The following is a 15042-nucleotide window of genomic DNA, read 5'->3' as shown; positions in this document are numbered from 1 at the left end:
GGAACTGAAGTTTATGAAACATAAAGTGGGCGCGCGACGGCGGCGGGAAGAGCCGCCAAAATGGGGCGCGAGCTAAACTAACAGCTTAATTAATTTAATTAAAAAATGACAAAGAAGCGACATTCATCAGACATATTCATCACAAGCATATTTACCACAAAACGGCACCAGAGATCAATACTAAAGTCAGTGTCTTTCCTTCAAACCGCTAATTCCGGCGCATCCGGCTCGAAAATGGCCATCAATAACAGAATATTTAAGTAATATTATTACATGTTTAAAGTGATATTTAATAAACATTTGGACCTGGATTCTGATATAAACGATGATTCCGGCACAGATCGTGCATCATAAAAAACAGGAAGGTTCTCATTAATTAAGAAAAATATTGCTCTGAAAAACGGGATTATTATCTCATTAATTCGGAAAAACAGAATTAATTTTTCCCAGATGAATGCAATACGCTTCCATAGAGAACCGCTTACCGCGCGCGTGACTGTAGATGCTGCGCCGCTGCCGCGAGGCGTGAGCCCCGCATCTCGCGCACGCACGCGGCCGCTCTAATCTGTTAACATGGGCGCCGAAATGAAATTTGATATTTTCCGCCGCACATCCAGTGTGTCCCGGGCGCTAATTTCTTTTAGCACCGTGGATCAGGAGAACTTTTTAATATTCATGAGCGAAGCCCTACACGATTGGCTAGCTGATTAATATTTATGAGAGGGGCACTACCTCATTGGCCAGTTAACATCGACTTGTGCTGCCTGTTTCTTCTACCTAAAGCAGGGGTGTCCAAATCCAGTCCTGGGGGGCCGGTGCCCTGTGTAGCAAAGTTCTTTCCCTGTTCCACCATAAATAATTCAGCTCAATAGCTGTGTGGTTATTAGCACAAGGAGATGAATCAGGTGTGTTAAATGAGGGGAAACCCAAAAATGTGCAGGACTCTGACCCTCCAGGACTGGATTTGGGCTCCCCTGGTTTAAGGGATTCAGTGACCAATCAGTAATATTCTCTCATGAATATTAATGAAATGCAAAGTTTTACCCTGTAAAAATGCAAATTCACATTTTGCACTTGAGGAGAGAGTCCGGTCTCACTGCCTACAGGTGCCTCCTTAGGACAATACTAACGAATCTCACACAGAAAACACATACACTCACGGCATCCGCAAAAAGAACAAATGCAAAGGATTCTTTTTTTGTGAAATTAAATATGTATAACTAATTCAGAATATATTTAACCATCCTACACTCCCACACAAACACGAAGATAATACAAGCAGCTTTGCAAATAAAGCATTTGCAAAAAATATTTTAAAAACCGATTAAATCAATTGATAGTGTTTTGGTGATGATTTTGATTTTAAGTTTCCCGTTTGGATGTTTGTCTAAAATGACATGAAACTCACCTAAACACAATCATGGAAATCCATCTACACACAGTGCAAAAAGCCACACTCATCACAACAATTGTGTGAATACAACCATAACATACAGTAGTATTCATGGTATTATTAATAAAAACATGCAAAGACACTTACATTTCTGTAAGCCTGGTCTGGTCCTGCACTCTCCACCGTGATCCACACTATAGGAGAAGCAGAATGACATAGTACTGCTGTATCCATTTATTTATTGGTGCCTCTTCTTCACATACATGCATAAGTATCTGTAGCGTGTCAGACACACACTCTGTACTCACTGCAGCTTCTCCAGTTTACAGCTGGGATCCTCCAGTACAGCAGAGAGCAGCTTCACTCCTGAGTCTCCTGGGTGATTGTAGCTCAGATCCAGCTCTCTCAGGTGTGAGGGGTTTGACCTCAGAGCTGAAGCCAGGGAAGAACAGCCTTCTTCTGTGACTCTACAGCCTGACAGTCTGCAGAAAGATGGGGAAAAAATCTACAATAAATAAGATCACCTGACCATTACAAGCATTACTTTTAAGCAAAAGTGACTCCTCTAATAAATATTTCAATAATCACGCAAAATTAACATCTTTTGAACATTTTATAAGAACCTATACTTCTCAGAACCAGATCCAGTTGATATAGAATCATTTAAAAATAATCTAGACTTACCCATATTAACCAATGAAACAGCAAATGCCCTTGATGCCAGAGGTGGAGATTTCAGGTCCAGAGAGTCCAGACCAAGATTTTGTTTCAACCAACCAGATGATAAAGAGTCACAGTCACAGAGACTCAACTGGTTTGTTGAAACAAAATCTTGGTCTGGATTTGTACTCCCTGGACCTGAAATCTCCACCTCTGCTTGATGCACCATTAACATCAAAAGAACTCCATAAGGTCCTCAACCAAATGCCTAACAACCAATCGCCAGACCGGATGGTTACCTTGCAGAAATGTATAGGCCATTACAGTGTTATTGAAACCTGATAAAGACCCAACACAGCCCTCCAGTTACCGGCCATTACAGTGTTATTGAGACCTGATAAAGACCCAACACAACCCTCCAGTTACCCGCCACTCTCATTAATGAATAACTTGATGAAATCTGTCTGATCAGGATGGATTATAGTAGGAATGACTGTCTGTAACTGAGTGGCGAGAGCTTTTGTAATGATTTTCAAGACAAGACATGCCTCGGACAACATCTATAGATTATTTAATTTAGTCTAAAACCATGATTACATCATTAGATGCAGAAACGGCATCTGACAGTCAGTTGGACATTCCTGTTTAATACATTGCATAGATTTGGCTTTGGAGAATCATTCACCCACTGGGTTAAAATACTGTACACCTCAGCCAAAGCTACAGTGTCACAGATGGGATCACATCACCTGCATTCACACTCCGACGGGGAAGATGGCCTGCATGCCCACTCTCTCCTTCACTGTTTGCCATCTTCATAGAAACAATTGTGGCAGCAATACGACAGAACAGTGAAATAAATGGAATTCATACTAATAACAACACAAAATTAATCTCTATGCAGATGATATCTTGCTGTTTTTATGAAACCCTCAAAATATGAAATTTAAATTTTATTAATACCTTTTCAAATCTATCAAACTACACAATAAACTGGAAAAAAACACATAATATTCTCACTGTCTGACGATGCCTGGGATTCAGCTGATCAGGATGGTCCATTTCACACTGGAAATATCCGGTACTTGGGTATCTACATCTCCCACAGGCTGTCTGACTTGGTTACCCTCAACTATGCCCCCTTATTCAAAACAATAGATGAGTCTCCCACTTAAATCAATAAAAATAAAATTACTCGTCCAGAATAAATTCAGAAAAATTCTTTCAAACTCATTAATGTCACATTTTTGCTGGAAAAACAAAAACTCAAAATCAAACATTCCACATTACAGAAAAGTAAATCTCAAGTTGGATTACAAGCTCATTTTTCTTAATTATTACTTAGCAAATCAACTGCAAGACTTAACTAAATGGTCACACTACAGCAGTAACAGCAGCTCATGGTTACAGCAGGAGCAGCTGTACTGTAAAAATCTCAGAAATGCAGACTTACTCAAAATGTCATTAAAGAAACAAAACTGCTTTAACAACACAGTGCTGCCATTTCCACAGCACTGACAGCCCAGTGGAAAGCCAGTAAAATCACTAACTGTACTCTCAGACCCTGTAAATACACGCCAATCTGGAATAATCTGGACTTCCTACTTCACAATATCACTATTCACTATCACTCACAGGGACAGAAAGGGATTACACATCTCCACCTCCTTTTCAATAAGTTATTTCATGACATTCGAAGACTTAATCCATAAATACGAGTTGAGAATAAGCAATTTTTCTAATATTCACTAACTGAATCCAGCATCAAAACCAAAATGAACCTCACACATAATACACTGAATCCTCCTCATATGAGACAACATTCTGCAACTTAAAAATAAAAAGAAACCTCTAGAATATATAATCCTCCATCTGCGACAGACACATTGATATTTGTACCAAAAATTAATTGGAATAAGGACCTTATCTTTTCCCCCAGCTCTGATTTCTGGATGGACGTCTGCAACAACATATTCACAGTGACAAATACTGGCCTTCAGTTCAGTACAAAGTAATTCACATAAAACATGTGACTCAATATAAAAAGTAGTCAGTACTGATACCTGCTCACAGTGTACAATGGGTGTCACAGGTAATTATCTGCATGCTCTGTTGGCCTGTATACCTGCTCACAGTGTACAATGGGTGTCACAGGTAATTATCTGCATGCTCTGTTGGCCTGTATACCTGCTCACAGTGTACAATGGGTGTCACAGATAATTATCTGCATGCTCTGTGGGCCTGTATACCTGCTCACAGTGCACCATGGGTGTCACAGATAATTATCTGCATGCTCTGTTGGCCTGTATACCTGCTCACAGTGCACCATGGGTGTCACAGATAATTATCTGCATGCTCTGTTGGCCTGTATACCTGCTCACAGTGCACCATGGGTGCCACAGATAATTATCTGCATGCTCTGTGGGCCTGTATACCTGCTCACAGTTTACAATGGGTGTCACAGGTAATTATCTGCATGCTCTGTGGGCCTGTATACCTGCTCACAGTGCACCATGGGAGTCACAGATAATTATCTGCATGCTCTGTTGGCCTGTATACCTGCTCACAGTGTACTATGGGTGTCACAGATAATTACTGTATGTTCTCTATAGGTGAAAGATCTGGACTGCAGACAGACCAATTCAGCACCCGGACTCTTCTCCGACGAAGCCATGTGGTTGTAATAGCTGCAGTATGTGGTTTTGCATTGTCCTGCTGAAATACACAAGGCCTTCCCTGAAACAGACATCCTCTGGAGGGGAGCATGTGTTGCTCTAAAACCTTTATATACCTTTCAGCATTCATAGTTCCTTCCAAAACATGCAAGCTGCCCATACCGTATGCACTTATGCACCCCCATACCATCAGAGATGCTGGCTTTTGAACTGAACACTGATAACACGCTGGAAGGTCTCCCTCCTCTTTAGCCCGGAGGACACGGCGCCCTTCATTACCAACAAGAATGTCACATTTGGACTCGTCTGACCATAGAACACTTTCCCACTTTGAAACAGTCCATTTCAAATGAGTCTTGGCCCACAGGACACGACGGCGCTTCTGGACCATGTTCAGATATGGCTTCCTTTTTGCATGATAGAGCTTTAGCTGGCATCTGCAGATGGCACGGCGGATTGTGTTTACCGACTGTGCTTTCTGGAAGTATTCCTGGGCCCATTTAGTAAGTCATTGACACAATCATGCTGATGAGTGATGCAGAGTCGTCTGAGGGCCCGAAGACCACGGACATCCAATACAGGTCTTCGGCCTTTGAACATTTGTAATATTTTCTATGTTCTGTTGTGAATAAAATATAGGCTCATGTGATTTGAAAGTGTTTTATTTGTTATTTCATTCAAATATAAAGTACTTTTCTAGAATTCTGGTTGTTTGTATGTTTGCTGGGGGCGGCATGGTGGTGCAGTGGTTAGCACTATTGCCTAACACCTCTGGGACCCGGGTTCAAGTCTCCGCCTGGGTCACATGTGTGTGGAGTTTGCATGTTCTCCCCATGTCGTCGTGGGATTTTCTCCAGGTACTCCGGTTTCCCCCACAGTCCAAAAACATGCTGAGGCTAATTGGAGTTGCTAAATTGCCCGACTGGTATGTGAATGTGCCCTGCGATGGGTTGGCCGCCCATCCTGGGTTGTTCCCTGCCTATTGCTTCCAGGATAGGCTCCGGACCCCCTGCGACCCAGTAGGATAAGCGGTTTGGAAAATGGATGGATGGATGGATTCATGTATTGTATGTTTCAATCATTACAGATATGTATGAAAGTGTGTCTGTGTATGTATGGACATTCATATCTATGTATTAATATATACTGCTCAAAAAAATTGAAGGAACACTTTTTAATCAGAGTATAGCATCAAGTCTATTAAACTTCTGGGATATTGATCAGGTCAGTTAAGTAGCGGAGGGGGTTGTTAATCAGTTTCAGCTGCTTTAGTGTTAATGAAATTATCAACAGGTGAACTAGAGGGGCAACAATGAGACGACCCCCAAAACAGGAATGGTTTAACAGGTGGAGGCCACTGGCATTTTTCCCTCCTCATCTTTTCTGACGGTTTTTTCACTAGTTTTGCATTTGCCGATGGTCAGTGTCACTACTGGTAGCATGAGGCGATACCTGGACCTTACAGAGGTTGCACAGGTAGTCCAACTCCTCCAGGATGGCGCATCAATACGTGCCATTGCCAGAAGGTTTGCTGTGTCTCCCAGCACAATCTCAAGGGCATGGAGGAGATTCCAGGAGACAGGCAGATACTCAAGGAGAGCTGGACAGGGCCGTAGAAGGTCCTTAACCCAACAGCAGGACCGGTATCTGCTCCTTTGTGCAAGGAGGAAGAGGATGAACACTGCTGGAGCCCTACAAAATGACCTCCAGCAGGCCACTGGTGTGAATGTCTCTCAGCAAACAATCAGAAACAGACATCATAAGGGTGCCCTGAGGACCCAATGTCCTCTAGTGGACCCTGTGCTCACTGCCCAGCACCATGGAGCTCGATTGGCATTTGCCATAGATTACCAGAATTTGCAGGTCTGCTACTGGTGCCCTGTGCTTTTCACAGATGAGAGCAGGTTCACCCTGAGCACATGTGACAGACATGAAAGGGTCTGGAGAAGCCATGGAGAACGTTATGCTGCCTGCAGCATTGTTCAGCATGACCGGTTTGGTGGTGGGTCAGTGATGGTCTGGGGAGGCATATCCATGGAGGGACGCACAGTCCTCTACAGGCTAGACAACGGCACCTTGACTGCCATTAGGTATCAGGATGAAATCCTTGAACCCATTGTCAGACCCTATGCTGGTGCGGTGGGTCCTGGGTTCCTCCTGGTGCACGACAATGTGGCAAGAGCATATAGGCAGTTCCTGGAGGATGAAGGAATTGATACCATTGACTGCCCCCCACGGACATTATGTTTCGTCCATTCGATGCCACCAGGTTGCACCTCAGACTGTCCAGAAGCTCAGTGATACCCTGGTCCAGATCTGAGAGGAGATCCCCCAGGACACCATCCGTGGTCTCATTAGGACCATGCCCCGACATTGTCAGGCATGCATACAACCACGTGGAAACCATACAAACTACTGAGTATGATTCTGAGTTACTGTAATGAAATTTCAACAAAATGGACTAGCCTGCCGCATCATTTTTCACTTTGATTTTCGGGGTGTCTTTGAATTCAGCCCTCTGTAGGTTGATAATTTCATTTCCATCAAACGATGTGGCATCCTTTCATTCCTAACACATTACCCAGTCTACATCAGTATAGATATCCAGCATGATTTTTTTTCCCCCATTGATATCTGATGTGTTTTCAAAGTGTTCCTTTAATTTTTTTGAGGAGTGTATATGTGTGATAATTTTTTATTTACTAATTTCTTTTTGACAATTACGGCTCCAATCATCCACAATCATCATATATAAATAGAATCCTTCGTTTTTTACTTTTTTGCATTTATCTCCTTTTCTTTTCCACTCCCCTCTACGACTCCTCACATTAAATACTGACTTCATTCGCCCCCCCATTCCTGCCACTTCAACTAGCCTCTACTTTGGGGTAGTGGTTCTTTTCACCTGTGCCTCTGGGTGAGGCAGGTCACCTAGTGCACTGGGGGTGGGGTGTCACAGATACTCTCACAGACACGTACCCTGTCACAGACACTCTCATACACACGTACCCTGTCAAAGACTCTCTCACAAACACATACGCTGCCGCAGACACTCTCACACACACGTATCCTGCCACAGACACTCACACACACGTACCCTGCCACAGACACTCTCACAGACACGTACCCTGTCACAGACACTCTCATACACACGTACCCTGTCGCAGACTCTCTCACACACACATACGCTGCCGCAGACACTCTCACACACACGTATCCTGCCACAGACACTCTCACGCACACATATCCTGCCGCAGACACTCTCACATACACGTATCCTGCCACAGACACTCTCACACACACGTACCCTGCCGCAGACACTCTCACATACACGTATCCTGCCACAGACACTCTCACACACACGTACCCAGCCACAGACACTCTCACACACACGTATCCTGCCAGACACTCACACACACGTACCCTGCCACAGACACTCTCACACATGCGTATCCTGCCACAGACACTCACACACACGTACCCTGCCACAGACACTCTCATACACACGTACCCTGCCACAGACACTCTCAAACACACGTACCCTGCCACAGACACTCTCATACACACGTACCCTGCCACAGACACTCTCATACACACGTACCCTGCCACAGACACTCTCACACACACGTACCCTGCCACAGACACTCTCACAGACAGATACCCTGTCACAGACACTCACACACACGTACCCTGCCACAGACACTCTCACAGACACGTACCCTGTCACAGACACTCTCATACACACGTACCCTGTCGCAGACTCTCTCACACACACATACGCTGCCGCAGACACTCTCACACACACGTATCCTGCCACAGACACTCTCACGCACACATATCCTGCCGCAGACACTCTCACATACACGTATCCTGCCACAGACACTCTCACACACACGTACCCTGCCGCAGACACTCTCATACACACGTACCCTGCCACAGACACTCTCAAACACACGTACCCTGCCACAGACACTCTCATACACACGTACCCTGCCACAGACACTCTCATACACACGTACCCTGCCACAGACACTCTCACACACACGTACCCTGCCACAGACACTCTCACAGACAGATACCCTGTCACAGACACTCACACACACGTACCCTGCCACAGACACTCTCACAGACACGTACCCTGTCACAGACACTCTCATACACACGTACCCTGTCGCAGACTCTCTCACACACACATATGCTGCCGCAGACACTCTCACACACACGTATCCTGCCACAGACACTCTCACGCACACATATCCTGCCGCAGACACTCTCACATACACGTATCCTGCCACAGACACTCTCACACACACGTACCCTGCCGCAGACACTCTCACATACACGTATCCTGCCACAGACACTCTCACACACACGTACCCAGCCACAGACACTCTCACACACACGTATCCTGCCAGACACTCACACACACGTACCCTGCCACAGACACTCTCACACATGCGTATCCTGCCACAGACACTCACACACACGTACCCTGCCACAGACACTCTCACACACACGTATCCTGCCACAGACACTCTCAAACACACGTACCCTGCCACAGACACTCTCATACACATGTACCCTGCCACAGACACTCTCATACACACGTACCCTGCCACAGACACTCTCACACACACGTATCCTGCCACAGACACTCTCAAACACACGTACCCTGCCACAGACACTCTCATACACACGTACCCTGCCACAGACACTCTCATACACACGTACCCTGCCACAGACACTCTCACACACATGTACCCTGCCACAGACACTCTCATACACATGTACCCTGTCACAGACACTCTCAAACACACATACCCTGCCAGACACTCTCACATACATGTATCCTGCCGCAGACAAACGGCAAATGACAAATGGGACCAAACTGTTTGTCCGTTATAAGCGAAATTCCATTGTATGTGAGTCCGCTATATGCGATAGTTTTTCTGCAGGTTCTTAAAGGCGCACGGCCAGCGGACCTTGTCTGTTACAGATGATATTCCATTATAAGCGAGTTCGTTATAATGGGATTATACTGCACCTCCAACTCCACCTAGCAGACATACCTATGAGGGGATTGAGGTATGGATTGATTCTGATCGTGTTTGGACTAAACACCCCGGGATTCAAATACATCGTCCACCGTGATTCACCCACATTATTGTTGTGCCACAGGTGAACTGCACAAACATGTTTTTTCACTGATCACTTATATAACTTGTTTCTCACAGAAAGAGCTAGAACACCTATCTTGCCTTTCCCAGCGGAAAGGGAGGCTTATCTTTTCTCTCCCAGGGGAAAAGGGAAAGCCTTGCCCAAAATGCTTCGTAACCACAAGCGCAAACAGCCTCACCTGGACAGGAATTGGAGAATAAAGAGCACATTCCCTGAGGGGAGGGGTGAGCCTGGCCAGCTCACCCCCTGCCCACACGCGTACCGCTCCAGATTTAGTATAAAGGAAGGGGGAGAGCTCAGCACTGACCGGAGATCAGCCGTGGGATAGAGCGCGCATCGCCTGGCACTTCTCAGGAATCACGTATTGGTCTCCTGCCAGGACTGAAAGGGGCTCCCTGGTCCATGTGTGAAGGTGGGTGATTATAGCACGTCCAAGTGTAGATGGCTTGTGGCTACTTTTTCATTTTATTAATTAGTGGGATTACCTATCATCCATCCATCCATCCATTTTCCAAACCACTTATCCTACTGGGTCGCGGGGGGTCCGGAGCCTATCCCGGAAGCAATGGGCACGAGGCAGGGAACAACCCAGGATGGGGGGCCAGCCCATCGCAGGGCACACTCACACACCATGCACTCACACACGCATTCCTATGGGCAATTTAGCAAGTCCAATTAGCCTCAGCATGTTTTTGGACTGTGGGGGGAAACCGGAGTACCCGGAGGAAACCCCACGACGACATGGGGAGAACATGCAGTCTCCATACACATGTGACCCAGGCGGAGACTCGAACCCGGGTCCCAGAGGTGTGAGGTAACAGTGCTAACCACTGCACCACCATGCTGCCCCCGATTACCTATCAATCCTTATGAAATATATCATAATTTTGTGCATATTTTAAGAAATATTTCTGAACGGACCAAAGCGAACCTGATTGTTCCTTCGACATCCCTATATCCCCCTCTCACATTAAAACAATATTCTAGGTGGGGTCTTACCAAGGAATTGTATAATCTTAGCATCACTTCATTTAAATTAAACTCCACACACCTAGAGATGTAACCCAACATCCTATTGGCCTTTTTAATTGCTTCCCCACACTGGCGAGAATGGGACATGGAAGCACCAACATACACACCGAGGTCTTTCTCATAATCAGCTACCTTTATTTCAGAGGAACCCATAAAAAATCTGTACTTTATATTTCTGCTCCCTGCATGGATTACCTTACATTTATCTACATTAAATTTGATCTGCCAGGTATCAGCCCAGTCGCTAATTAAATCAAGATCCCGTTGTAGCCTCTCCGCTGCTAGATCAGTATTTGCTACATCATCCACCTTGGTGTTGTCTGCAAATTTAACTAGTTTACTGTATGTATTGGTGTCAATATCATTAATGTAAAATAGGAACAATAGTGGTCCTAAAATTGAACCCTATGGTACCCCACTATGAACGCAGGCCCACTGTGACATTGTGCCTCTAATAACTACCTGCTGCTTCCTGTCTGTTAACCAGTTTTCAATCCAAGATGCTACAGTTCCTAAAATCCCTGCAGCTTTGAGCTTAAGCAAGAGCTGTTTGAGGGGGACAACATCAAAGGTCTTCTGCAAATGTAAGTACTTTTTGTGACCAAGTTCTATTTTTGCTTCCTCAAAGAACTCAAGTAGATTAGTTAAACAGGATCTACTTCTCCTAAATCCAGGTTGGCTACCCCTCAGAATGTTATTTGTATCCAGGTTATTTGTATCCATAACTTTTCCAGTTATGCAAGTTAAAGTAATTGGCCCATAGTTTACTGGATTACATCTATCCCCTTTTTTGAATATGGGTGTTATATTAGCATACTTCCAATCATAAGGTACCACACGTGCAAATAAGGATTTCGGAAACAGTAAAGTTAAAGGTTGGCTAATAATAACCCTCATCTATTTTAAAACTATAGGTAAGATGCCATCAGGACCCTGTGATTTATTTATTTTGAGCTTATCTAGGTTTTGTACCACATCAGCCTCAGTTATACATACAGTCCCTCCACAATTATTGGCACCCCTTTGTACAAGGGGTAATAAAAAATCCACCTTCTGGTGAAGTTGCTTCATCTCACACGGAAAAAAATTAGAAAAATCCAACCTTTACTTAAAATCAATTTATTTGAAGGAAAATCATCAATAAATAATTATATTTAACAAAAACACATGAGCCACGATTATTGGCAGCCCTGCAAATTATAGTGAACACTGTGACGCCCGCTCCGTCCGCTCCTCGTGTGTGCCACGCCCCTAATTACCCACGTGTGATTCCCTGATTGTGCCCAGTCGCGTCATGTTCTTTTCTGATTAGTTCCCTGTATTTAAGTCTCTGTTGTACACTATCCCGTTGTCTGTCATTGACGTTACCTGCCGTTTGTCCCTGCCTGCGTTTCCGTCCTGCCCTATTCCCAATTAAACCCTCGTTTGCCCCGTTTACCGCCTTCCTGCCTGGTCCTTCCTGCCCACCTGCCTTACCCGAATTTACGTAGCGTGACAAACACAATGTAACTGAAGCATGTTTCCCATGTAAATTATACATATTTGAGTTGATTGAAGTGAATAGGAACCTTCAAGCTGTAATCCATGACTTCCTGAGTAACTGGGGTACAAACATGAGGAGACACAGAGCCCAAATTCCCTTAGTCATCCATGAACATGGGAAAGATAAGAGACACACAGACCAAATGAGGGAGAAGTGTGCTGACCTTCATAAGTCAGGGAATGGGTATTAAAAAATAGCTACTCGCCTTAAAATGCCCATTTCTACTGTTAGGGCAATAATTAAAAAGTGGACATCAACTGGAACTGTTAGAAACCTGCCTGAAAGAGGACCCAAGTTTATTTTGCCCCCACATACAGTGAGGATGATCGTAAGAGAGACAAAAAATCCCCAAGGATGACTGTTAGTCAATTACCAGACAAAGTAAAATCTTGGGGTTACCACGTCTCCAAAAAACCATCAGACGCCCCCTTCATGCTAACAGACGTTTTGAAAGTTATGACAGAAAGAAGCTTTTTCTGTCAGTTACTTAAAATGTTAGAGCCAGGAGTTTGCAAAACATTATACAACTTTGACTGGAATGAAATTCAATGATCAGATGAAACAAAAATGGAGCTTTTGGGCAATAAACATTCAAGGTGGGTTTGGCGTAAAAAGAAGGATGGTTATAATGAAATGAACCTTATCCCAACTGTAAGATATGGTGGAGGTTCTGTGATGTTGTGGAGCTGATTTTCCTCCAAAAACCCTGGAAACCTTGTTAGGGTACATGGCACTATGGGGTCCATGAAATACCAGGACATTTTATATCAAAATTTGGCTGCTGCTGCCAGGAAACAAAAACTGGGCCTTCATTGGATCTTCCAGCAGGACGGTGATCCTAAGCACATGTCCAAATCAACATAAAAATGGTCAGCTGACCGCAGAATCAAGCTTCTGCCATGGTCATCTCAGTCCCCTGACCTGAACCCCACTGAAAACCTGTGGGCTGAGCTGAAGAGGAGAGTGCACAAGAGAGGGCCGAGGACCCTGGGTGATCTGGAGAGATTCTGTAAAGAGGAATGGTCTCAGATGCCCTGCTCTGTATTCTCCAACCTTATAAAATGTTATAGGAGACTCAGTGCTGTTATACTAGCAAAGGGAGGCTGTACAGAGTATTAAAAGCAGGGCTGCCAATAATCGTGTGTTTTTGTTGAAAATAATTATTTCTTGATGAAGGATTTGTTTTTCTTTGAATAAATTTATTTCAATGAAAGGTTGGATTTTTCTCATTTTTTTTCAGTGTGAGATGAAGCTGCTTCGCCAAAAGGTGGATTGTTTTCTAACCCTTTTTACAAATCTTTACAATGGGGGCAATAATTGTGGAGGGACTGTATATTGTTTATATAGGACACTGTATTTGTACTAAATGGTGGTAATATTAATCATGTCCTCTACTGTGAACACCCGTGTAAAATAATCATTAAACTCATTTACTATATCAATTTTCATTTTCAATTATAAGGCCGTTACTATCCTGCAGATGAGTGATTTCAGCTTTTAGAGCTCTTTTGGAGTTAAAATATTGGTAGAAACTTTTAATGTCATCCTTAACCTCCAATGCAGTCTTACTTTCGACATTCCACTTACTGTAGCGAATCTAATGTTATTTTTTAAGTCAACCCCTAGACTTAGATACTCCTGCTTTATTTTGAAATCATTAGTTATTTTCTACCTTAGTATTTCCAGCGTACAGTGTGAAATACCCAGTAATACTCACCTCACTACCCCCAGTTTACAGTGTGGAATACCCAGTCATACCTCAGTATCTCCAGGTTGCAGTCTAAGTCCCCCAGTCCAGCAGAGAGCAGCTTCACTCCTGAGTCCTGCAGGTCATTGTCACTCAGGTCCAGGTCTCTCAGGGGTGAGGAGTTTGATCTGAGAGCTGAAGCCAGTGCCTCACAGCATTTCTCTGTGAGTTCACACCAGCCCACCCTTAAAAAGATTAAACACTTTTAAATCCACTTTTTACACTGCAGCACTGTATTCAAATGAGGAGGATAAGGGTCATGACATAATGGATTTTCAGAAAACAATTAAATTATTAAAAATAATTTTAACAATCATTCCAATTCTGTTTGGTGTCCATTATTTTTTTGTCCATAACACGTTAAAGTCAGCATGTTTATCTGTAACAGTGCTGTTAACTTTGCTAACCAACACAAATGTTTTGCATGGATTATATGTGTCACGCCCAGCTCGTGTGATCCTCGTGTGCCACGCCCCCTCATTAACCACGTCTGCTGCCCCGATTCTGACCAGCTGTTTCCTGTTATTTCGGCTTGTCTTGTGTATTTCAGTCCGTGTTCAGGTCTGTTTCCCTAGATCTGTCATTGATGTTGTGAGCCGTGTTTCCTCGTCTGCCCTTAATAAACCCCGTTTGCTCGTCTTCACGGCTCCACTGCCCTGTCTGCCTGCTCCTCCGCTCAGCGGACATCACAATATGGTTGAATGGATGTTTCCTGCTTCCCTGCTTAATTATTTCTAGCATGGATCGAGGGCTGATAAGATTGTGGGATATAAGGAAGTAGGAGAAGAAAACAGAAGCTGTTTGTGTTTGTTTA

General features: G+C 44.2%; 2 protein-coding genes across 2 annotated transcripts in view; one reads left to right on the top strand and one right to left on the bottom strand.

Annotated features, from left to right (window-relative positions):
- Positions 1–15042, top strand: part of LOC125722478 (protein NLRC3-like) — a 208014-nt gene that overhangs the window by 33323 nt on the left and 159649 nt on the right. The window lies entirely within an intron of this gene.
- The window catches only part of LOC125722522 (NACHT, LRR and PYD domains-containing protein 12-like), a 165504-nt gene that overhangs the window by 121195 nt on the left and 29267 nt on the right, over positions 1–15042 (bottom strand). The window contains exons 9-11 of the mRNA XM_048998715.1: positions 14240–14413; positions 1702–1875; positions 1541–1587 (exon numbers count right to left, since the gene is read on the bottom strand). Of these exons, the coding sequence (XP_048854672.1) occupies positions 1541–1587; positions 1702–1875; positions 14240–14413 (395 nt within the window). The remainder of the gene's footprint in view (positions 1–1540; positions 1588–1701; positions 1876–14239; positions 14414–15042) is intronic.

Source organism: Brienomyrus brachyistius, unplaced genomic scaffold (genome assembly GCF_023856365.1).
Source record: "Brienomyrus brachyistius isolate T26 unplaced genomic scaffold, BBRACH_0.4 scaffold39, whole genome shotgun sequence".
NCBI classification, from domain to species: domain Eukaryota; kingdom Metazoa; phylum Chordata; class Actinopteri; order Osteoglossiformes; family Mormyridae; genus Brienomyrus; species Brienomyrus brachyistius.
Note: the sequence above shows the minus strand (reverse complement) of the source record. Positions and strands in the feature narration are given on the sequence as shown.